Source organism: Rhinolophus sinicus, linkage group LG04 (genome assembly GCF_036562045.2).
Source record: "Rhinolophus sinicus isolate RSC01 linkage group LG04, ASM3656204v1, whole genome shotgun sequence".
NCBI classification, from domain to species: Eukaryota; Metazoa; Chordata; class Mammalia; order Chiroptera; family Rhinolophidae; genus Rhinolophus; species Rhinolophus sinicus.
The window spans coordinates 93,622,181-93,648,632 of record NC_133754.1 but is presented as its reverse complement, the minus strand read 5'-3'; the positions used below and the strand labels follow the sequence as shown (position 1 = coordinate 93,648,632).

At 31.9% G+C, this 26,452-nt stretch overlaps 1 protein-coding gene and 1 long non-coding RNA gene across 11 annotated transcripts in view; one reads left to right on the top strand and one right to left on the bottom strand.

Moving 5' to 3' along the window:
- Positions 1 to 9,356, bottom strand: part of LOC109449832 (uncharacterized) — a 265,241-nt gene extending 255,885 nt beyond the window's left edge. The window contains exon 1 of one of the 4 annotated variants that reach the window (XR_012495586.1): positions 8,868 to 9,356. This is a non-coding gene — a long non-coding RNA (uncharacterized LOC109449832). The remainder of the gene's footprint in view (positions 1 to 8,867) is intronic. The other 3 variants (XR_012495587.1, XR_012495588.1, XR_002137760.2) reach the window with 3 other exon arrangements.
- The window catches only part of NBEA (neurobeachin), a 661,793-nt gene that overhangs the window by 309,510 nt on the left and 325,831 nt on the right, over positions 1 to 26,452 (top strand). For all 7 annotated transcript variants that reach the window (XM_074330026.1, XM_074330024.1, XM_074330023.1 and 4 more), the window contains one exon: positions 7,843 to 7,904. In XM_074330026.1, coding sequence (XP_074186127.1) covers positions 7,843 to 7,904 — 62 coding nt within the window. The remainder of the gene's footprint in view (positions 1 to 7,842; positions 7,905 to 26,452) is intronic.

Below are 26,452 nucleotides of genomic sequence, written 5' to 3'. Positions count from 1 at the left end.
AATATCAATTTATTTATTATTCTTTCAAAATATTTCATGTAAGAGAGTATCACTCATTTCTGACTCTTAAAAATCTAAATCACATTTATTTTAATCAATGCCTAAAATCCCGTATTCAAAACCTTAGAACCAGATGTGTTTTGTAATTCAGATATTTGGGGATTTAAGAAAGGTAATGGATGCCTATATGCACATTTCATAGCACCTTCAGTGGAGTCTGAGGTAGCTCGTTGATCAAACATAATGATATGTCTACAGTGATGCATAGATATTCACACCTAGTGGAATAAAGATTTTAATAACATCACATTAGGTGAAATTTTGCTGATAATTGATTTTGTAACAATCTTACAGTAAAGCTTTTTTCAGAGCTTTTTGGATTTTGGAATTATAAAGTATTATAGACATTTATCTAAAATAATTTAACCTGCATTTTAAAAAATCTGTAGATGTATGTGTATGTGTGCATATGTATGTGATCTGTCTCTTCCTCTTACACACAGGCACAGGCGCACACGCACACATGCACTCAGATGCTCATGCCTTGGGGTAAATAGTTTCATTGGAAGACAGCCAAGCTCATTTGCTTATGCATTGTCTTTGGCTGCTTTTGCACAACAATGCGGAGTTGAGTAGCTGTGACAGAAACTGAATGGAGTCCCCAAAGCCAAAATATTTTATCTGGACCTTCACAGAAAAAGTTTTCTGACTTGATATATACGGTATATCCAAAGAGTTCAGTTTTGTTCCTGTTCTAAAGACAGCAAGACTGTCATACGTTTGTGATAACTTAGTTTTTAGTGAAATAAAGTAAAGCAGTGAATGAATGAACTGTCACTGTCTACAATATTTGGAGGTTTTTTTCAGTTAAAATTTATAATCTAAATATAAAAATAAGCTGTAATTACAGATAAAAAAGCTTTTTCTTAGTAACTGAACTTAATGTTGTTTTAGTTTCTTTAAGGTAATATTACAGTTTTTCCATTTGTAATGCAATTTTAAAGTAAAATCTCTGAAAGAACACAGGTAAATTTTGAAATTGTCTAGTCAAAATGGCAGTAAGTAATACTACCCATATACATATTAATATTAAAGTAACAATAATAATACAAAATTCAAGCCATTATTGTTGTTTAAGGGATTTTTAATATTGATTTTTTTTTTTGTTTGTTTGCTTTTGGTTTTTGGTTTTAAATTAGGAAGCCACACTACTTGTTTGGTTTGCTAATTTTAAAGTTCTTGACCTTTATAAGTTCAGTTGACTTAAATGCTAACTCTGAAAGTGAGTTTTTACAGACGAGAGCATATCACAGTGAAAAAATGAAGATAAAAAAACACACACAAAAAAACATTGCATGTTTCAGATTACAAACTAAAAGAATGGTAAAGACCTTAGGAAATAGCTGTTATGCTGATAGAGATGTGTAAACATTGCAGAAGTCTTAAAACATATACACTTTATAGTTTTGCCCTGTATGTTAAGAATGCTGCATAACACAATGTGAATACTACACAGAACAGAGAATTTCAAAGTAGTTACCAACTGTACACCACTGAAACTAAAGCAAATGAAGCATAGTGAGCATGCAAAATTCTTTCAAAGTGTGTAGATCTTATTCATCATTTATTATTAAAATGAAACTATTTCAACTATTTTGGTGCGATTAGTCTTTATTAACTTTGGAATTCTAGAAAGTTAAAATCATTGGAAAGTTATTTAAAAACTAGCTAGTCCTGGAAAACTTGATTTTTAAAATTCAGATTATCAGAATAGTAATGTCTATTTAATGGAAAATGAATCAGTATGTTTTACTGTAAGGAGAAATATAAAAACTAGATCTTAAAACTGTACTTAAAAAAGAAAAAAAAGGAAAATAACCATATTGGTACGATTAGTACTGGTATTCTACTTGTGGGACTCTTATAAAAACTTCACAATTGTATTTTCTTCAACATTATGTTATCTGTGTGACTTATTTATATGCAGTTTGTCAGAGGTACCGAATTTATACCTAAAAAACAATTCTAAAGTTAAAAATTAAGTTTCTTGCCTATCTGTATTTCTAATTTTGTCCAGAAAGAAACTGAGCATTTTCTTTCTACAAACCTGCTCCTTCATTTGTTTCCCTATCTCACTTAAAGGCATCATTCACACTCTGACTTCTCCTTTACCTGACCCTTTAACTTCATAGTCCATTGTTTAAAATGTTATTGTCTCAAGGCAGAATGTCTTTCAAATCTGTCTCAAGTCTGTGTCTACTTGTATTGCCACCGCCTTCTGCTCAGGCCTTCATTATCTTGACTAGACTTTGCAGTTAGGGGTTTCTTCCTGTATCGCTGACAGAAAGTGATCTTTCCAAAATGGACTGGATTCTATCTGCCCCCTTCTTGAAATCCTCCACTAGCTTCCTATTGCCGACAGGAAAACTGCGCCATGCATGGCTCTGCTTTCTGTCTGCCTCTTATCTTCATTTCCGCTCACCCTCTTCCATCGCCTGCACTCCACAACAGAACATTCCAAGTCCATTTTATTATCGTGTTTCCCTGAAAATAAGACATAGTCAGACAGTTAGCTCTAACGCATCTATTGGAGCAAAAATTAATATAAGACCTGGTATTATATTGTATTATTGTATTATATTGTATTATATTATATTACATTACATTATATTACATTGCATTATATTGTATTAATTTTTGCTCCAAAAGACGCATTAGAGCTGATTGTCTGGCTAGGTCTTATTTTCGGGGAAACACGGTAGCTAGTTCATGTTCTTTATACCTCTAACTTTTCTCTGTCACCTCAGATGACTTTCCCTTTCCTTTTTTGTCTAGATAAGCTCAGCATCATCCAAGTGAAATGTCACATTCCGTATAAATTCTCCACAGCTGAGTGGCTCACTACTCTTTCTGAACCTCAGCTACTTTGTACTGTCTGTGTACCTCCGAGGAGTCTAGATCATGATTTTGTTTACATAATCTGCCCGACTTTCCTCACTTCTTCTTATACATGGTACCTGGCATGGTATCTGGCACATTAGACATGATGCTCAATAAATGCTTTTCTCTATGCATTGGGTTCTTGTTCTTAAATATGTGTATATAGATAGATAGATAGATAGATAGATAGATAGATAGATAGATAGATATATCTATATCTATATATAGATATATAGATATAGATAGATAGATATCTAGATATAGATCTCTATCTATTTATATCTATATATCTATATCTAGATATTTCTCTCTATATATTTTTTTTTTCCCTCAAAATCTTACTTATTTTTTCTCTGTCAGCTACAGTAGTTACCCAGTGAATGATGGTTTCTAGATTTACTCATGTAATTGGTATTTATTGAGAGTATACTGATAGCACCACCCTAGTCATAGATGTCTGTTTGTCTCCTCTCTTGGAAACGGTTCCTTGCTGAAAGAAAACTCTGAGATTACTTAAAAGATGAGTTCTACCTACAAGAGTGATTCAGTGCTTGTTCCTATAACACTTCAAACCCTTTATGACCCACATGAGGAACATCCTGCTAGAGATGGAAGTTGTCCACACTATTAAAGCTTAAGCGCTTTTTAACCTGATCTTCTAACTCTACAGATACATAAAGTCAGACCCACAGATTGACTCAAAAGGGTCTGACAGCTCTATTAAAACGTTATCACTGTACCTTTCAGTATCGCTTGTATTAAAGGATAGCTTTGTCCCAAGGTCAAACTAACTTCATGTGGGGACAGAGCCAGGAGAGCAGTTTCCAGGCTCTCGACCTCACATGGAAAGATGCTGGCTCGGGTAGTAGCTGGCCGTGAGCTGGGACTAGTTGGCCATCAGCTGTAACCAGTTAGCTATTAGCCACTAATATAACTGCTGTGGCTACGCTAGCAGGTTGGTTGGTTGGTTGGTTGGTTCGTTGGTTGGTTGGTTGGTTGGTTGGTTGGTTGGCAGAGAAGCGGATGGTGGATTGCGGATCGTATGACTCCTGCTTCCTGTATCTCCAACCCAGCCGCCGGTGAGATTGTAGTGGTATGAACCCCCTATCTATGGCTCTGTGGGTGTTCCTTTTTGGCCTCACCATATCCTGTGTTCTTATGTGGGGAGCGGGACCAGAGCCCCTGCATGACACTTCACATTCATTTTACAATTTAGTGGGTTTGTGTGCATGTGTGTGAGTACATGCACGTGTGTCTGTGTGTTTAAAGGTGAGGGAGTGCAGTTCTGAAAGTTATACTGACTTCTTAGCCCTAGTATGTGGGAACACCAAACAACTGCCTGTGTTTTGGATGACGGTCTCCTTAGCTATACCCATGTGTCCACCTAATTAATGTCCTCAGGTACTTGTATATTAGCCACTCAGTTAGCTGACCTTATCTTTCAACAAAGTAGGTCCTAATATATTCAAAAGCTCATACTAGACAGTTTTCCTCACTGTCGAAATACCTCCCATATGTACAGGCCTCCTTTGTTCACATGTGTATTGTCTACACTCCAGGTGTTTATTTTATACTGGTGACCTAGTAAGGTACACAGTATTGGATTAGTATTTCTAGTCAGAATATCTATTCTTGTGAAATGGATATTTGCTGTTGAAATGTTCTATTATTTGGCCAATACCTATTAGATTTTGCTGGAGAGACACATAAGTACAGCTCTTTGGGGGACATTTGTTAATTGCCAAGGCAGGACAAATCATCATGGAGTAGGAATACCATAATTGATCCTTCAGATCATTCCCCCCCCTTTCTAACTTGCTCTAAATTCTGCCTCTTAACTTTCAAAAGTGTTTATAATTTTGTTTCTTTCAGTATGTATCTATCTTTGAATTTTACCCTAGCCTTCCAGTTCATCTTTCAAGTCATTCACCCCCAAGCAATAAAAGTCTTCCAGATTTTTGTGTTGTTGTTCCCTGTTCCCTCTGTTAATTTTTTGCTTAAGTTAGTGCTTTTTGTCCCCACGTCTGACCAGTATATGCTACTTTCCCCAAGAAAACTGTCAAAATCATCCAAGTTGAAGTACTAAGATCTTTCTCGTAGTCACAATTGCCATCCTATTAATGTGAAATTATTTAGCTCTAGAGCAAAAGTGAAATGAACTTTCAAGTTAGATGACTTGAATTTAAGTCCTAGTTCCACCACTTACTGAATGAAACACCTTGGATTAGTCACTGAATCTCTTCATTTTTTTATCTATCACATGAGGTAATAAATAATTAAAAGAGTTGTTAAGAGAATCGAATGAGACAGAATATATAAAAGTGACTAAATGATAAGACTCTGTAAATGTTAGATAATCCTAGATTTGAACTAATACATGGAGCACTTGGGAAAGTGTCTCAGATGTCTTATTCATTATTATAAATTCCTGAGTTCTAACACTATACTTGGCACATATGAGGAGATACCAGATAAGTTCATTATGAAATTTTTGCCAGAGAGAAAAAGGAAAAACTCAATCTGTTTGAGGCATACACTTTTAAAATATTTGTTTTATGCATATACAGCCTGAGTTATTAGACAAATTTGGCTATTTAGAGCTTTATGGTTAAAGTTATATAAAACCATGTTTGTAATTACATCTTAAATTTTCAAATGTGGGAGCTCTTTTATTTAGAAAGTATGCGAGGATAGAGTGTCATTAGACAATGCTTGTAGTTTCAATATTTGTTAAAAATAAAAAAATTAAAAACACACTGGAATTTACCTATTTGTCACAATAATATTTAGAAATAGTTCTGACCAAAGTGATTATATAATTTTTGAAGGCTGAAAAGTCTTCCAAAATTGCCTCCCCATGTGTTCTGATTGTCGGGCTTGGTTGTTTTTGTTTTTGTTGTTTTGTTTTGTTTTTCTTTTGAAGAGAACCCATTAGTTTATTCTGTTTTAAACTAATTAGACAAAACACATTAATAAAAGTGAGAATCTATGGAGTTGAAACCACAGTGGCCTTTTTCAAAGCACTTAGAGTGCTGTTTGCAAACTGCCATTTTCCTATCCTATCAATTTGTAGTCATTTTCTTTGAACAAAACATTGATGGATCATTTGTTTCTATTTTTCTTATGATAGAATGATAGTATTTGTAAAAATTATGAATGCTCTTGTTACATAGGGGTTTTTTGGATGTTCATGTGAAAGTTTAGCCTGTGAGAAATAAATGTAATTGCATGCATGTTTTTTCCTATTTTTATTTCAAGTTGTTATGTATTTAAAAAACTCTAATACACAGACTATATGGTGAATTATTATATAGTCATTTTTATATAATCTTGCAGTCTAATCATTCTTTATATAGTCTTACAGTTTAAAATCTAAATTGATACAGAGCACATATCTTAATTGTGATCCCTTTGCTATGCAGTCTTTGGCTTTTTACTTAGTTTTTCTTTGTCAGAATTTCAAATAGTTGAGTAGCCAACAGGTGATAAATGTCCCATTAATCTTTCTGACTGTCTAGGTCCAGAGTATGAGAATTGCTGATCAATTACAGCAATTGTCTCTTAAATGAGTTTTTCACATCTGCCTCTTATTTCATTAGTTAACTGTCTGCCCAAAGATCTGATAAGATGGAATACTAGTGCCTTTTTACAGCTTGTTCTGTCTGTCTGTACAATAAGGATATGGTCATTAGCAGAGTGGGCACAGAAGGGTATTTATTTATTACCCACAACTAATATACATGCTAGTGTCTAGAAGGCAGTTGAGACTATTTATTGAAATCAACCTTAAGAGGAAAAAACATAAGCGAAACATTTTCGCTTCAAGTCTCCATTTAGCAATAACTAATGTAAGAAGATGGCATTTCTTACTGATTACATTAGCAATAACTACATCTTACATTAAGATGATGGCTTTTACTGATGACGTTTGTCCTCATAAACAGAAAAATCAAGTATATTAATTAATTAAAAAAACAGTGACAGACTTTTAAAAATATATTTTAAATTAGCAAACATCATGATTGACATACTATCATCCAGAGATTGTTATTAATTCTTGGTTATATCTTACTGTTTGCGCTTTAAAAACAATACCAATTGCCATCTGCATTCTTTTATACAGCAATCATTCTTTTAATTGGAAAAATGTCTTGGTGATTAATTAATGTTTAAACTGCTTATAGGAAGTCCTTATCTGTAGAATGGGAATAATGATAGCATTTAACAGATTATAAATAAAAATTAAAAGACCATGTACATAGGGCAATTAATGCAGTGACCAGCCCATAGTAATTGATCAATTAATAATAGCTACTATGACGTAAATATTGCTACATTTATTTATTTATTTTTTCTTCTGATGTCTCTTCAGAGATTTTGGAAGCAGAACACTGGAAGATTTTATAAACAAGGAGTAATATGTTAATTGTGTGAACTTCATTTTTAAATATATTCAAAATTATTTAACAACTGATAACCTATGTGGCATTACCTGTTTGTAAATTATTTTAATTTTGTATTTTGGAAGATTTAGGTAGATCTTCAATGATCATTGTTCTGCACTCCAAGAGATAATCCCATAACAAATGTAATTGTAATAAAAGCAGCTCTAAGTAGCTCATTGGTTTCTGTAACTACTCCCTCCTTGTTTTACTCTAAGAAACGCCTTAACCAAATAAATAACCAAAGCATGAAGTTAATTTTTCAGAGTATTCTACATCTTCTTGACAATCTGAATATTTTTAAATTAATCCTATGACAGTAAGTTTGTGAATGTGTCCATTCATGTTATTTTAGCAGCTAAAGAAAGTTTTTATAAGTTAAAACTATATAATGAATTAACTTGGAATAATGATGTCTACCTTTGTAATTTCATTTTGTTTTAACCTTTCTTTGTTGTAGGCCTTGTTTGCATGAAGTCCAGCACTTCTGTGGTTGAGCTTGTTATGCTGCTTTGTTCTCAGGTATGAAATCTTACTCACTTAATTACATTAAAGAACATGAGGGGATTTTTGCTCTAACAATAGAATGTATACGCCATATATGTATATGTTTATATGTGTTTTAAATTTCCATCTATTATCCCATAGATAAAGAAAGTAATTTATATTGAGATACACTTTTTTGTAGATGATCTTGCCATATAAATATTGATTTGGTTTCCTTCTTCCACTCTGTAGCTCTCATTCTTTCCCACCCTCCCTACCCTTCCATTGTTCCCTATCTTTTTATCTCTGAAAAAATATATACATATATTAAATTTGTTATTGATATTTTGATACCCTTCTTTAAAATCCTGTCTTTTAAAGATGATACAGTAGTATAATTTTTAGTTTTGGTCTTTATATTAATTACATGGTTTCCTCTCTGTCAGATTAGAGATAATGAAAACTAAGTTTTTTTCATGCAGTAGTCAAAGTATAAAATACAGCTCAATAGTGAGTGGTCTATGACATATCTTTCTGTTTTCCTTTCCTTTTTTTAATGGAATTTGTATATTTCCCTGTAAATTCTAAAAGTCTACTTATCCTATTTTTCTTTAGTAATCAGAATTAAAAATAGAATTGAAATTGTTTTTTAGCAATGATAAGAACCTAAATATATATTTTACATTTTCCTGATAACTAAAATAGGGACCTGATGGTCTTTCTTCTCAATAGCTCTTTCAAGTCTCCTAGTGATCCTGATTTTCATTTAAGTATAAATATTTTGTGATTTCAGAATGACAAAAGAGGTTACTTATGTTTGTAATAAGTAGTTATTACATTTATCCTTAGTTTCCTCAATAGAAAGAAAAGTACATTTAAACTGTTTCTTGTTACTGACCTGAGGTCTGCCTACGAGCACAGCTAACTCCCAAATAAAAAACAATATGGCTTCAACTGATCCTTTAAAACACTGCAAAAACAAAACAACCAAAAACTTACCTATTGATTTCCAGTCTTCAGGTTTACTTTCTTCAAGAATGTATTCATAGGGAAATCATTAGGTCCATTTCCCCCTTTTCAACCAGGAAGAATATTAATAAGACATTAAAGAAAACAGCTTCCCATCAGGAGTTCATCTTCAAGGCATTTGAAAATTGTTACCTAATGCCCGAGTCCTGAGTTCGAGAGACATTTTGAGAGACCTAACCTTTTAGGATCTCAATGATACACATATTAAAAAAAAAATGCTTTTATGAAAAAAAAAAAAAAAGCTTAAAATTCCTTCGTCCTTAGCTCTGGGTTTCACTGCAGTTCAGAGAAATAAAGAGGAATGTAGCATTAGGGTCTAGTGTCTTTGATGGCCTCATCATCTAATCATAGGTTTAACATTACTCATTTGCTGGCTCCAGGAATTCCTGCCATTAAGGGCCCTAGAGATGAAACTTTGCCTCAGATATTGATTGAAAGGAAGAGTGAGAAATTCAAGCTCTCTATGCAGTGCACTTTCTTTCAGTGTTCCAGCAAAGCAATATTATAAACATGTCTCTCCGTGTGATTTTTAAGTTGAAATTTTTAAATAATTCAGAGTGTGTTTAAATATTTCACGAGGTTAATTGATTAAATATATCTCATCGAAATTACTTAAAATGTGTTTGTTAAAAAATAAGCTGTACTTGTTTTGCTATTTTCTGTTAAATTGAAGTGTTGCTTTTCACAAAATGTTTTTAAAGAAGCAAATGAGTAGTCTTCCTTCAATACAATTCACTTCTGAGGAGTTTATATTCTACTTTAAAATTAGCTTAAGATCATCCTCACAGACCATTAATTGTTCCATGAATGTCTAAAACCTTCGTTTTGAGAACACACAAAAAAATGGACATCTTCAAATTTGTAAAAATGATCTATTTTTCTCTGCTATTCAGACTCAACATGATTTATATCCTATTTTCTTCCATTAAGCAGGGCATCCATAACAGTAGTAGCCTTCTGATAAAGAGAAATAAGTATAGTTAATGCTGCTATGGAAACTGTTTCACATAGCACTCTCCAAAGCTGAGTTCCCTTCTACAGGCCTTAATGCATCTCTTCAACAATGGAGCTGATCCCTCTACGATTATCACAGTTCTGTAGGCTGTCTTTGTGCCAGGGCGGAAGGCAAGTCTAAGGAATCTTTTCAGCTGCAGAGTTCTGAGTTGTCTTTTTGTTTTTACAGTTAGCCCTTTGTAAGTATTGATAGCTCTATGTCATTATGATGAGCATTTATTAGTATTAATTAAATAGTCAAAAATCTGAATGTGTAACTACTATCTTGATGCAATTATATATATATATATATATATATACACACACACACGCACATACATATATATATATATATATATATATATATATATATATATATATATATATTTCTTTCTTTTTATTTTCCCCCACAGTGGGAATTGTAACTAAGATATTATCCACACTGTGATTTAATTCTTAGTTAAAACAAGTTTTCAATGCAAATGGAATTTTCTAGTTTGTTTATTTGCTTAAAATATGCTCTTCTTTTTCCAAATTTAGATAAACCACAGAAGGATAAAATTTTGGTTTTAGAGAATAGGTAGCTAAGGGTTGAAGAAGGAAACAAAAATGCAACATTTCTTGCAGCATTTGTTTTTCTTGCATTTGCTGTAACACATTGGATGCTTTTATTTTTATGCTTTTCATTTGGGAAATTTTATGTTAACTATTATGTATTATTAAGGATATCAGCTTTTCTTTCCTTATTATCTGAGCTCCTGATTAAACTTGCTATTGCCAGTGGTTTATGTGCAAAATATGGTCTAAATTTACATGAGATCATATTACAAATGTCTGAAGGTACTTGTCAAGGATAATTCAGTTCATATGGACAGGCTTTTAAACTCCAAGGGACATGCCATCCAGTCTACCCCCCAGTGGAATTTTTGGTCTCTGTAGAAAACATATTTTAAGTTTTAAGAAGCTGTTAGCATTATCATTATGTTGCATTTATTTTTTCCCCGCAAATACTCAAAACATTTTTTATTGTATTTTGGGTACTTTTCCATTTGGAATTTATGACACTAAAATAAATATTAATAATTGAATATTCTTCTTCCTTTTCAATTTGTATTAAAGTTGTACTTAGTACCATGTTTTAACAAAAATGGTTTTCTGACATTTGGAAGTAAAATGAACTGAAGTAAAAAAAATTGTATTATTTGACAAAATCAGTGTTTCATTAGTTAAGTACAGTGTTTCCTGTAGAGTTCTTCAGTATATCACAGGCCTAATACTGTCTTCTCTAAACTTTTAAAAAATTTTTAAATCAGATGTGGTTCAGGTGCTTTATTCTATATGTGTACCTTATTTTCCCATTACATGATTCTGAGTGTGTTGTGTTCTTTGATGAATAGCAGATTTAGTTTTCTAGTAAACCTTTTTTTTTTTTTTTAGGTACTAGAATAGTTTCTAATTATTTCCAGATTTTTTTTTTTTAGGAAGTTTCCATCAGAGGTACTCCAGGAAAAACTGAGTGATGTTATCCCGTAGGATTTCTTTAAGTTTTCATAAGTAAAGCTTAGCAGATGTCACTTGCATTTTTCTGTGCCTTATCTGTCAATAGAAACGTTTTATAAATTGAGAAACTTTTATGTAAAAAATCATGTCTCTTAGTATTTAATTACTTGGTGACTTGAAGCACTGATTAAGCAAATGTATGCTTAATAAATCATTTTTGTTCTCATTAAAAGCCCAAACCTGTATGAGTGACATGAAGTAGAAGTCAGCTTTGCAAGTCTTTTTAGGATCTGTGTATGAAGTTACTAACATGAATTATATTGTGGTTTTGTTTGCCTTTCTTCTTTTCTAAATACTTTATATACTTAAATAAAAAAGGATTTTAGTGACTTCACTGATGTGATCAAGGCCATAACCAGGACTTTTAAACACAGCACATACAAAAGAACCACAACTGAAGAACAATCTTCCTTTTCAAATGATTTGGCCTTTGAACATTTAAAGTTTTCATTTTTCTTCAATATGATCCAGGTTAGTCAGATGGTACAAAGCAAAAAGACTACTTTTTCTTCTAACTATAATAAACCTAAGATTGAGCTACAAAGACATAGATAAGATGAATATGGAGGCCTACTGAAAAATATTCACTCATGAGTACTCCATGTTAAAAGGATTTTTGGTGAGGATAATATGGAGATTACAAATGTAAGAAAGCTAGGGGTAGACTAGATTTTTTTGTCCTCTTTGGAAATGTGAAATCATAATTATGAAATATCTCATTTAGTTATTTAATTATTTAGTGACTGCTTTTTTTTTAGCCTTATGAGGGTCTCTAAATATTTACTGATACTTTCTTCTATTTGTTAAGGAGTCTAGTGTTCATCTATGAAAGTTGGCCATTATGTAGCTTAATATGAAATCAGTAAAGAATAAAAAATTCTGGCATGATACTTTAAATTGACTAGATTCAAATTAAATTGACTAGATTCTGAACTTATGTATGGTTCAGAAAATTGATCCTATGAACCAAGAATAAGATTTTGCAGAAGGCTTTACTGAGATGGATTGAAGATAGACTGCTTGAAGCTCCGTGTTTCCCCGAAAATAAGACCTATCCAGATCATCGGATGTAATGCGTCTTTTGGAGCAAAAATTGATATAAGACCTGGTCTTATTTTAATATAATGTAAGACCGGGGCTTATATATTATAATATACGACCGAGTATAATATAATATAATGTAATGTAATGTAATATAATGTAATATAATATAATACCAGGTCTTACATTAATTTTTGATCCAAAAGACGCATTAGAGCTAGGTCTTATTTTCAAGGAAACATGGTAATACATAAGCATTAGCAGTGAAGGACATGCAGGCGTAGGAACCAGTCTGAGCAAAGATCCGGAGAGAAATAAACCTGTTAGGTGCTCAGACCACTGATCAGCCTCAGTGGGAGCACATTAGAGATTAACTAACCAGGCTGTATTTATTTGGATTTGTTTGGTTATGTAGGGGAAATGCCGATTTCCAGGCAATAAATGAAACAATACTTTCCTCCAGGGTATTTTTAATATAAAATATATTGTAGTGTATTATTAGTAGAACACAATTGATGTGGATAAGAAATTTCTAACTTGTGAATAGTATTGGGTATTTCATGGTTTTTGCCCTTACAGGTTTTGCCTGTTTTTAAAAGGAATACAGCTGCTGTTTCATTCCTGAGTATTTAACAAATCCCTGCCTTTTTTTCTGAACGATGCCTGAGCCCAACTCTCATATGTGATATAACATCATATGAAAGTTAAACGAGCAATTTTGGCATTTAAAAAATTTGGAGTTGCTATGATTATATCATCTTTCTTGCCATATAGTGTGTAATCTGTCCTAAATATAAATAAAAGTTGAGCAGGAGGTTGAAAAACTGTTGATGCTTATAGATTATTGTCAACTTGGGTCATAATAAAGATTTTAAATTATTAGAAAATTTGGAGAAAATTACATAGTAAAAAGGTAGACATTTGAAGGAAAAATATATAAATATAAATATTCAGAAAAAGTCTATTTGTTGTATCTTGGGGAGAATGCCTACTGAACAAATGCAACAGGAGGTCATACTCAACTATGTTATCTACCCAATAATTTATAGCATCCCTCTATAAAAATTAATCAAAGATTTAAAGGGCATATAGTTCAAATTAGTTTTCATCATTTATATGAGGTGTTTTATTGTTGATTTTTTTTTCTGATTCAATAATGTTTCTTTTCTAAGATTTTTATTAAAATATAGTTAACATATACTATTATACTAGTTTCAGGTATATGCCATAATTATTAGTCATTCAACATTTATATACCAAAACAAGTGATCACCATGTTAAGTCCAGCAACCATCTGACACTGTACCACACTATCACAATATTATTGCTATATTCCCTATGCTGTACATTACATCCCCATGACTTATTTGTTCTATACCTGGAAACTTGAACCTCTTATTCCCCTTCACTTTCCCCCCTTTTAATTTTTAAATTACAGTTGATACTCAATATTATATTTGTTTGTACAGCATATTGGTTAGACATTTATGTAATTTATGCAGTGATCCCTCTGACTAGTCTAGTACCCATTTGGCATTATACATAGTTATTACCATATTATTGACTATATTCTCTATGCTGTACTTTGCACCCCCATGACTATTTTGTAACTACCGATGTGTACTTCTGAATCTCTTCGTATTTTTCACCCAGCACCCCAACCCCTCTCCCCTCTGGCAACTATCAGTTTGTTCTCTGTATCTATGAGTCTGTTTCTTTTGTTCATTTATTTCTTTAGATTCCACGTATAAGGGAGATCGTATGGTATTTGTCTTTCTCAGTCTGACTTATTTCAGACAATTGGATAAAGAAATTGGGGTACATATATACAATGGAATAATACTCGGCCATAAAGAAGAATGAAATGTTACCATTGTATCTAGAAGGTATTATGCTAAGTGAAATAAGTCAGACTGAGAGAGCATTTTGAATTATAGAATGTTTATTTAAAACTGTCCAAAAGAAAAGACTACTTAAGGATGACACAAAGCCTTAAGTGTTCCAAGGTCACTTTATTTCAATTATGCAATAAATTTACACCGTGGCAAAGTTGCCAATGATATCTTCTGTTTGCTCATTACTATCTCATCTACACCTAGCACAGTGTCCAGCACATAGTATAGATGCTTATTAATTACTTATTTATTCAATTCAGGAGTAAAAGGAAAACACAGTTCCCAATATGATTTGATGAATTTATTTTTATTATATAAAATATACAAACATAGACTATGCCATTTTAACCAGTTTACGTGTACAGTTTAGTGACATTAATTACATTCACATTGTTGTATAACCATCACCATTATTTATTTACAAAATTTTTCAACACCACAAACAAAAACTCTGTACCCACTAAGCAGTAATTCCCCATATCTCTCTCCCCAAGACTCTGGTACCTCTAATTCACTTTTTATCTCTATGATTTGCTTATTCTCAATATTTTACATAACTGGAATCATACAATGTTTATCTTTTGTGTCTCAAAACATTAACATAATGTTTTCAAAGTTAATCCATGTTGTAACATGTATCAGAACTTCATTTCTTTTTATGGTTGAATGATATTCCATTCTATGTAGAGTACTGCATTTTATTTATCCATTAATCTTCTAATCGGCACTTGGTTTGTTTCCACTTTCTGACTATTGTAATTAATGCTGCTATTAACATTGGCCTACAAGTATCTCTGAGTCTCTATTTTCAGTTCATTGAGGCATATAACGAGGAGAGGATTTGCTGAGTCATGTGGTAACTCTATGTTGAACCTTTCAAGGAACTGCCAGATTTCCACAATGGTTGCACCATTTTACATTTTGATGAGGAATGAACGTGTGTTCCAATTTCTCCATATCCTCTCCAACACTTATTTTCTCTCTCTCTCTTTTTTTTTATTTGTTGCTGCAAACATTTTTTTTCATTTTAGCTATCCTAGTGCATATAAAGTGATATCTTGTGGTTTTGATTTGCATTTCCCTAACAACTAATGATGCATCTTTTCATGCACCTATTGGCCATTTGTAAATCCTCTTTAGAGAAATGTCTATTTAAGCCTTTCCCATTTTTTATTTGGGATTTTTATTGTTGAGTTGTAGGTGTTCTTTATTTATTCTGGGTAGTAAATCCTCATTAAGTATATGATAATACTGAGATTGTCTCCCATTCTGTGGGTTATTTTTATTCTCTTGATAGTGTCCTTTCATGCATAAAAGTTTTTAATTTAATGATGTCCAATTTATGCTGTTATTGTTTTCTGTTCTTTTGGTATCCTATTTATTTACTATTATTTATGGCTAAATCCAAGATGGTGGAGGTTTTCCCCTGTTTTTTTCCCAATAGTTTTATGGTATTGGTTCCTAAATTTTGATATTTGATCCATGTTGCGTTAATTTTTATATATGGTGTGAGATGGGGATTCAGCTTTGTTTCCTTGCATGTAGACATCCAGTTTTCCCACCACCATTTGTCAAAGAGACTATTCTTTTTACATTGAATGGTCTTAGTACCCTTGTTGAAAATCAGCTGAGCATAGATGTCCAATATGATTTCTAATTAATTTATTAATTAAAGGTAGTTTCTGTATATTAAAAGAAAACAACTTTTAAATAATACAAGGTGAAATAAAATTTTGCCTAACCTCATATTTTCAGTATTTATGAGTAGTAATATAATTAATCACTTAATGTGTATTTGTTCCAACTATATTTCTACACATAAATACAAAATCATTTTTCTTGTTGTTGGTATAAGCAAAAATTGCTGTTGTAACAACAGTCATTTACAAATTGTTGTTTTTTCCGATTGATACTCTACAACTGTGCCGTCCAGTGAAAATGCAATGTGAGCCACATAAAATTTAAATTTTTCTAATAACCACATATAAAAAGGTAAAAAAGAAACAAAGTGAGATTAATTTTAAAATATATTTTATTTGACCTAAGTATAATGTCAATATGTAATCAGTATAAAAGCTAATTCATGAGATGTTTTATGTCCCGTTTTTTACTAAGCCTTTCTAATCAGGTATATATTTAATACTTGGAACGCATATCAGTTCACTAGCCAAATTTCCAGTGCTTGTAATAGTCATATGTGACTAATAGTTGCTATATTGGTCAGCACAGCTCTTCTCTCCATATGTGAATATGTGTTGTTTTTCTTTTAATGTTAACGTAGTCCAAAATAGAACAAGCAGTTCCAGAAGCTCAGAATATTGTAGACCTTCAAGCAAAGATCAGCTAATTGTGTGTCAAAGATTTCTGCACTGGGTTAAAAAGAATGATATCTAAGTTTCTTACAATATTAGCATTGTTACATACCTATTGCTTCATGATTATTCATGAATTAATATGGAATATTTAATATAACTATACATAATTCTGCTTTATGCCAATTAAGCCCAATAGGGTCTTAGCATTCAAGATTTAATACTGGAAGTTCCTTTTGTTCTTTAGTAGTAACATAGATAAGTGGCATAGAGTAATTTGTTATTTTGCCAAGGCATGAATTGAGATCATGTGTGCTACAAGTTTGGTATGTGGGAGTGAATAAGCCAAGCCAAGTGAATAAGCCAAGCAGATAACAAAGCATCAGCAACTCAATGCAGCCTGGGTGTTCCCATATATTTTTTAAAATGTATTTTTCAATTATAGTACACATACAATACTATATTACTTTCAGATGTACAACATAGTGATTAGACATATTATCTTACAAAGTACTCACCCCAAAATGTCTAGTATCTATCAGGTACCATACATAAACAGTAAATTAGTTGATGAAAGGAATTACGTCTCACATTTTTTCTCCTCTTGATTCCTGGTTATAATATGACATAATTGATCATTAAATTTTTGTGTAATTATATATATTAATTTTGGAAAATTAAAAGAAATACAAAGTATCAAGCAAAAATAGGTTATAACATTATAACTAGAGATAATTACTATTACCATTTGGTGTGTTTCCTGCCAATTCTTTTTTTTTTAACTAAAGTTTATTGGGGTGACAATTGTTAGTAAAGTTACATAGATTTCAGGTGTTCAGTTCTGTAATACATCATCTATAAATCCCATTGTGTGTTCACCACCCAGAGTCAGTTCTTCTTCCATCACCATATATTTGATCCCCTTTACCCTCATCTACTATCCCTCTTCCCCCTTCCCCTCTGGCAAAGTACTTTTTCTTTATGCATATTTAGAAATAATTTTTAAAATAGTCGAGAGTGTACTTTCTATATAATTGTATAATCTAGTTTTTCCTGTTACACTAAATTGTAATTACTTCTCTCTATGTTTAAATGGTAAATATTGATAACTATTAAAAAGCTTAAATTTTAATTTTTAAAGCTTAAGCTGTTTATTAGTTTGACGTAAACAGTAATACCTTTTCATTGTAAAAAAAATAAACTTTGACAGATACATAAAGATAAGGAATGAAAAGTAAAGGGCCTTCCTCCCCTCATCTGGTCATTTCCTCACTTCTTATAACACCCCTTTATAATTTCTTTTCTAATTACAGTTGACATCAATATTATATTAATTTCAAGTATACAACATAATGATTAGACATTTCTATAACTTACGAAGTGATCCCCCTGATAACTCTAGTACCCACCTGGCACCGTATATAGTTATTACAATATTATTGACTATATTCCCTATACTGTACTTTATATGTATGTGACTATTTTTATAACTGTCAATTTGTACCTCGTAATCCCTGTCACATTTTTCATCCATCCCCCACAAATCTTCCATCTGGCAACCATCAATTTGTTCTCTGTATCTGTAAGTTTGTTTTTGTTTTGTTTGTTTGTTTTGTTTTTTTTTAGATTCCACATATAAATGAAATTGTATGATATTTCTCTTTCTCTGTCTGACTTATTTCCCTTAGCATAATACCCATAGGTCGATCCATGTTGTCACATAGGGATACATATTATCTTTTCAAATTAGTGTTTTAGATTTTTTCAGATAAATACCCAGAAGTGGAATCACTGGGTCTATGGTAGTTCTATTTTTAATTTTTTTGAGGATCCTCCAAACTATTTTACATAGTGGCTGCATCAGTTTACATTCTCACCAACAGTGTATAAGGATTCGCTTTTTACCATATCCTCTCCAACACGTGTTTGTTAATTTATTGATGATAGACATTCTGACAGGTGTGAGGTGATACCTCATCGTGGTTTTACAATGGTCTTTTGCTGTGAGATAGAGTATGCGCCTAGGTGGTAGTCACAAAATAGAAGTCTGTACAAAGGTCTTGGAATATAGATCTTGAGAAGCATTAAATGTCTAATTTATCTTTAGTTTATTTATGAACATGTTTTGAGAATAGTTTCATAAAACCCAGCACTTTTGTTGACATAGTTGAATACAGGCTAGAGCTCTTGATGCTAATGGTATAATTTCCTTTATATTTATATTTTATTGTATCTTTTTTTCAGTAATAATGTTTGAGGACAACTCTACTGATATACCTATTCCTAACTCTAGAATAATATGATATTCAAACACTGTCATCAAAAGAGTGGGACCAGCAGTACAATATAACTTAAGACAAAATAGTAATACATTGATTATGACACAGACATATAGTAAGCTCTTAAGAAATGTATTCTGTTGAACAGATGTAAATTACATTTTTCATGATAAATCATAGAAATTAGACAGTCATTATTTCGCTGATTATACACCACTATAGGATTAGGATTTTGTATTGTTAAGCTGTAAAAGTTCTTGTTCTATCAAACTTTAATTTCAAGAACTGAAGATCGTCAAAACCACATTATTATTAAATCTTAAAGTGCATACTTCAATAAAACACTCACTTTTTATAAATGTTCCATATATTAATTTTTATTAAGTTTATTAGGATGACATTGGTTAGTAAAATTACATAGGTTCCAAGTGTACAATTCTGTAATACATCATCTGTATATTGCATTATGTGTTCACCACCCAAAGTCAGTTCTCCTTCCATCACCATATATTTGATTCCTTTTTCCCTCTTCTACCACCTCCCTGCCCCCTTACCCTCTGGTAACCACTAAACTGTTGTCTCTGTCTATGAGTTTTTGTTTTTGTTTGTCTTGTTTGTTTGTTGCTTTCAGTTTTGTATCCCACATGAGTGAAGTCATGTGGTTCTTGACTTTTTCTATCGGACTTATTTCAGTGAGCATATAATCTCAAGATCCATCTGTGTTCTCGCAAATGGCAGTATTTCATCTTTTCTTATAGTTGAGTAATATTCCTCTGTATATATGTACCACATTTTCTTTATGCAATCATCTGTCGAATGAAACTTTGGTTGTTTCCATGTGGTGGCCACCATGAATAATGCTTCAGTGAACATAGGGGTACATATATCTTTACAGGTAAACGTTTTCAAAAGGATTGCTTGGGTCATGTGTTGATTTTATTTATTTTTATTTTTTAATTTAAATTTAATTTTTTTCGATCTTGAAAATTTATTTTAAAAATAATAGTCTAGATTTTGTTATTTTCCTACCCAAATAAATCTTAAAAGTTGAAACATTTCTTCTAGTTTCTTATTTAATAAAGTTAGCATTTCTTGATTTTTTTCTGTTCATTTCTAGTAACACATTTTGTCAAGAAAGAAGAGGTATCCTCAGCAACTGAACTTAGCATATAAAAATGCTTTTATGTTTTATATATTCATAGATATAGAAAATATTTTTATATAATATTATCTTATATAATCTAGATTACTTTTCATTATAAATACAAACACATGGAAATATATTATATTGATTTTTCTCAAGAGTATTGTAATAAAAAGTTGTGTTAAATTTGTTTACATAATTTAGTAATCTAATAAGATCCTAGAAAACCTCCTTATGTTTATATGATACACCAATTTTTCTTTTAGTAATCAGTAGACATATTTTCATATTGTCTAATGGTTTTTCTATGGTCGGTCTTCATACATATCAATCATCTCTTTGAATTGATCATTGATTATTCATTTCTTACATTGAGTTTTCCCTACAATGCTTTTAGTAAGATATTCATGAAAATGAAAGAAAAGATACTTTGAATACTTGCATGTGGTGTTTTCTTATATTTTTGCATACATTGAAAACATTCATAATCTTTTTTCTCTCTACATGTTTTTACTTCATTCCTTATACTTATTATTAACTTTTCTAACTTATTGCACAGAATTTATGAGCTTGCCAATTATGAGCATTCATTATGAAAAATTTGGGGGAGCATACATACTTTTTTTAGTGGCAGTTAATGATAAGTAGACATGAAAGATATAGGAAGTAAAAAATCAATTCTGGAGTTCCAGAAAGCTTAAGATCTCAATTTAACCTTCCATTTTTACCCTGACATATTTTCCATATTTTGAAAGATTTTGAGATGGATTGAGTCTCTAAGGACATTAAATTGGTTTCTTCATTTTATACAAAGCAAAAGGGAATGAGAAATGTACATTGAGCTGACATAGGTGAGGAAAAACTGGTGGGAAAAAATATATGTATGTCCTGGGTCTGAGATTTCTACTCGATCATCTAACTACCATAAAGTGATTGTGAAGAGAACATAGGGATTTCATTGTCATACTTCTGGAACCTATTTGTCTTCAAAGTGTTTAGTTTCAAAGGATCCTTAACTTGATATCCAATTCACTGAAAATGTCCTTCAGCTTTAGGAAATTTTATGCATCCATGTAGAAGAGTTAGAAATTTTTGACAAAACTGTCCGCAGGCATTCAAACTCAGTTTAGTATGTTTCCCCATGAAGTTGAAAATTTAATGCCTATGTTTAATTTAACACCTTTTCTTATTGTTGTTCATTTTCTTTAGTACTGTAGTGAGTTTGTGTGCTTTCTAAAATGGCAGAAAGAAGACTCTGCAATGATTTATAGATAAGATTTTAAAATATACTTTTTTTCATGTCATTGCTGAGAGATTATCATTGTTGAATTGACAATAAATTATTTTTATCCCCTTGTATACATTCTCATGTATGCATTTCTGTTGTTTGGGGTAATTTCTCATAAGTCTGTATGTGTGAGAGAATTGTTAGAAAGCTAGGACAGTGATTAAAATGTTATATCCCATTTGTTAACTCTCATACCAGAAATCACAACAGATATTCAGTCCTCTTCTGTGCTATGTACTCTTCTTGTCACAAAGTTTTGCTTATCTCCCTTTTCAATATTTTCCCTAATTATTTTTTTGAAACTTAGAATCAGTTGCATGATAATGTGCATTTAACACTTGTTGAAATGCAGAAACTAATGTGCATCAGTGTAAAAGAATATAATCATTGCCTCACAATTCATTACTCACATTTTTAACACATTTATTATATAAGCTAACACTTCCCGTGTCACAAAATACCATTTATGTCAATGAATTGCAATGTCAGAGCTTTAAAGGATCTTAGGAATGGCCTTATTTTGGAGATGTGAATACTTTAATAATTATGATATAAATTATGATGTAATTATGATGCAATAGTGTACAATTTTACAAACAGAAGAAAGTTTAAATAATTCACTTTATGACAACTAGGCACTTTGAGATCTGTATGAGTACAGTCTTGTTAAGAGAGAGAAATGACCTAAGTCAGTGGTTCTCAACATTGCCTACACAACAAAATCATCTGAGAAGCTTTAAAATAATAATGATTCCTGGGCCCTATTCTTAGACATTTTTCTGATATGATTGGTACTTTTTAACCACTCCCCTTATGATTATTTTGTTCTGCCAAAATTGAAAGCCCCAGATCTAAGTGATACCATAGATTTGGGAGAATTAAATCAGTTCGACAACGAAAATACATTGAGTACATACAATATGCCAGTACATACAACTTGCTACTTAGTAGTTAAATAAAACAAGACTTTTATTCATTAAGGAGTTTATGATTTAGTGGAAAGATATATATGTAAGTAAATCACTACAAAACATAAAAATTTCAGAGGAAATTTTCTCTGATTAATAAAAATACAAAATATTAAGTGTTGAGGAAGTACTGATCTAGATTAATTTCATTTCAAAAGTTTTAAAATTATTTCATTGACACACTTAAAATTTATCACTCTGCAAGCATAAACTCTTATTACATACAGTATTGCCCTTTTCCATAGCAATAAGGTCTAAAAATTCATCTATAACTTGGAATAACTGAGGGAGAACATGCATTTGTTACACTTTTCCTATAGGATACTTTTCCTTCACATTCCATTTTTTCCTTTACACGTATGCATTTTTGTTTACTACTCAATCCTGTGTATCATGTTTTACCAAGGATATAAAGAGATTAAACTTTGTCTCTACAGGTGCCCCCCAAAGTGAATATTTGTGCCAATTTTCACAACTGTTATTCAGTAATCATAAAACAAGCTTTAACAACCACATTCAAGCATGACATTTTCTAAGGGGAAAATACATTATTTTGTGAGGAATATTTTGTCCTCCCTTTGTCTCTTTCTCATTTAGTTTTTTTCTTTCTTTCTTTTTTTTTTTTTAAGTAATTGAAAGAAATAAACTTGTGTTTTCCTCGTTGCCGTAGGGGATTCATTTTGTTTAAAATGCACCGAAACAATGAGAGACTAAAATAAAATAGTCTCATGCTAAATCCCAGAAAACAGCTGATGAAACTCATGTTTAAAATTTCTAGTTTTAGTGCTACTTGTGTGGCTTAAGTCGTCATCTCTCCAATTCTTCTACTGAAGCAGTACCCTGGGGATACAGTGGATAGTAGTAGGAAGGAGTTGAAGGGCTGCCACAAAGTGTATCCCACAAAATGCAGCAGAAGCACAAGCATTCTATGCTCTTAGGTTTTAAATTCATATTTTACTGCATTATGCTTATAATTTTGAATTAAATTACTTGACTTTCTTTTGTTTCCCCTCAGACGTTAGGGAGATGAATATATATCCAGGGACTTATTATATATCTCCTGCCTGGAACTTTTATATCTCATACCACAATTTGAAAAACAAAAACTTCAAATCTTCGTTCTTAACGAAAGACAATGGGTAACATTTTTGTGACCTTACACATTATTAGCAGTGGTTAATGCAGTTAACAAAGATGGCCTTGATAAATTGAAATTATGCAAATTGATTATTATATTTTATGAGGAATTTTGAAAACCTTCAAAAATGGAATTATACTCTAACATTAGGTGGTATCCACTTTGGCCCTTACTTAGGTCAAGGCCTGAAAAAACAGCCTTGTACTTCTAGCCGTATCATGTTAATGCATAACTCAGTAGGCTTCTGCAGCAGAGAAGAAAATACTCATGTTTGGCAAGCAAATAACTAATAGAACCAAGAAAAAAAGATACTTGGGAATATAATATTTCTTAAATGTTTTACATAAGGATTGTTTTCTGTGTTTTCCATCCAAAGTCACTAAACTTCTATAATTAAAGTCTTGTTGCCTTAATGCTGTAGTATAGTCACTATGAAATTATATCATCTATTTCTTCTGGTCCTGCAGTTACCACAGATGAATAAAATATGGCTCTTCCATTAAAGATACAGTACCTAAAATCTAATCGTATAATGTACACATAAAACAGAGAGTAAACTAAGATTGTAGAGACATACGGAAAATGTTATTAAGCAAGTTAGCATTAAACTCTTATGTTGGAACGTTGGTATCTCAGCTTATATTGTTTTAAAATCCCGTATCAAATAAGTATTTGCTATTTACTTATGACTGAGGACAGAGGATCAAGACAGTCAGTGGTGGCAGAAGAACAAAAAAGATAGAGCCCAAGTTTCTTGTTCGAGTTTCAAAGTGAACAGAAAATACCTTCTCTGTTGATAGGTAGGTAGACAGACAGATCCTTTCTTCTTTCATGTTTTCACAGCACAGGAACCCAGTTACACTGTGTTTCTACAGAGGAAAAACTCTAGTTACTTATGAGCATCCTTAACAGGAACATTTTAAAGGTTTTTAATACTTGTCACAGCCTCTGATAATAACAGATGGGAAATTGCATGTGAATTGCAGCTTACCCAATAAATCACTAATTGATAATACTTATTGACTATTACTTATGTGGCTCGATTATAGTAGGTGCTAAAAATTAAAATTATGATAGGATTGAAAACCACATTTCTCTTCACTTCTAAAACACCAAGACAAATAAGACCCAAGAAGTTTTCACTTTTCTAGAGAAGAATTTTACAGTAAAGTTTACAGTCATAAGTCAGGGTCCCTTTGTGAGTACTAATTAGAACTATTTTATATATGAACTTCAAAAAGTTTATGTTCACTTATTTTTACTCTTTTTTCTGAAGCAATAACTTCCCTTATTCCTTTCCAAAACACCCCATTTTCTAACGCCTTCTTCAAGATTTTCCTATCACCATCTCTCTCTGGTAATCAATATTTCTCTGTCCCTCTCTTTCTCTGCAGTCTACAGCCATATTTAAACTCTTCATCATAAAAACTATGAAACTGTATTTCAACTTCCTATTGTATTTTTCCTTAGCTTTTACTGCAAAAATTTTTGAAAGAGTAGACTCCAGTCCCACTTTCTCTTCCTCAGTTCCCTTTCATTCATCAACCCAGGGCAATTATGCTTTCATCCTCCAAATCCCGGGACCTCTCCTGTGTCCTCATCACACTGACCCTCTGACATGTGGAGAAATTGACAATATAATAATGTACAAACAAATATAATGATAGGTTTTTAATGCCTATATTTAAAAATATCTGAAAAAGAGAAAATAAATTGAGAAAGTGACACAGTCCCACCATCACAAAAGGGTTCACAAAATTCTCTTGGGGGAGAAGACTTCAGCCTCTCATGTGAACTCTTTTCTGAGGGTGGGGGAGAACTTTGAGAAAAGAGACTCTGTAATTTTAGGCCTTCTGAGGTGCAATTGAACTCAAATACAAAGCCTGTTAATAGCATTGCTATTGAACAGATAGAAGAATTATATTGCCTGCTTATTCACAGAGAGAATTCTGGAGGAAAAAAACATAAATACATTGCAATGATAAATTTTCATTTGTAATTGTTTAATATGTCGTCCATATTTAAAACCTCTCTGTAATCTAATAAAATGAGCTATGTTTTTAAGTCTGCATGTACTACAAGCCTGATTTCTTCACAAACTCTTGTCTTGCATTTACAACAGTTTTGTAAATCTAACACTGTTATAAAAGAAAAAGTTTATTTTTAAAGGCATTTAAAAGTTTGTGTACAAAACAAAACAAATCAGACCCCTGCTTACCACTTTCCACTCTTAACATAGCTGTTTCCTATGTTATTAACCAGTATTTTCTAAATAACATAGTTGTACCAATGTTCTGAATTTTCCTTTTTTTTTTATTTAACTTTATTATAGCCCTTCATTCTTATAACACTGCCAATACTCCCTACTAAAAAATAACAGAAGTGGACCTGAAACTGAGCTCTGAGTTATTCTGTCCTAACCATAAAGCTTTGGCTACTTTATTGCAAAAGGATTTCCATCTAACTTGTAATCCAACTAGAGATCAAGCAAACAAAAGAAAGGGTCGGGGGAAGGGAATCCCTAATTTTCTTAGCATTTGCCCACTATTGTTATATTACAATTTTTGAATGCATCAATATTGTTTGTAAATATCATTTGTATGTGAACTATCCACCACTTTATTCTTTAAACAACTCTTTTTTCCTGAAATTAATTGCCTCTTTGCTCTTTGTTTTTTCAGCTAGGTTTTCTATATGCCTGTCATGAAAATTTTCCCAAACTTTCCAATAGCAATAAAAGCCTACTCTAAATATAATGCACATTAGGTGCTCTCTGAAACCCTGCTTGACAAGACAATAGTCTGGGTACTTCCATTTACCATTATTTGGAGCATCCCCATTGGCTCCCTCCTGTGCCAGATCCACTGTTTCTTCAATCTGTGTATTCCTCTTTTCTGATTTCTTCCCTTGAGTAATGTTTGGAGTTGTTCACACATA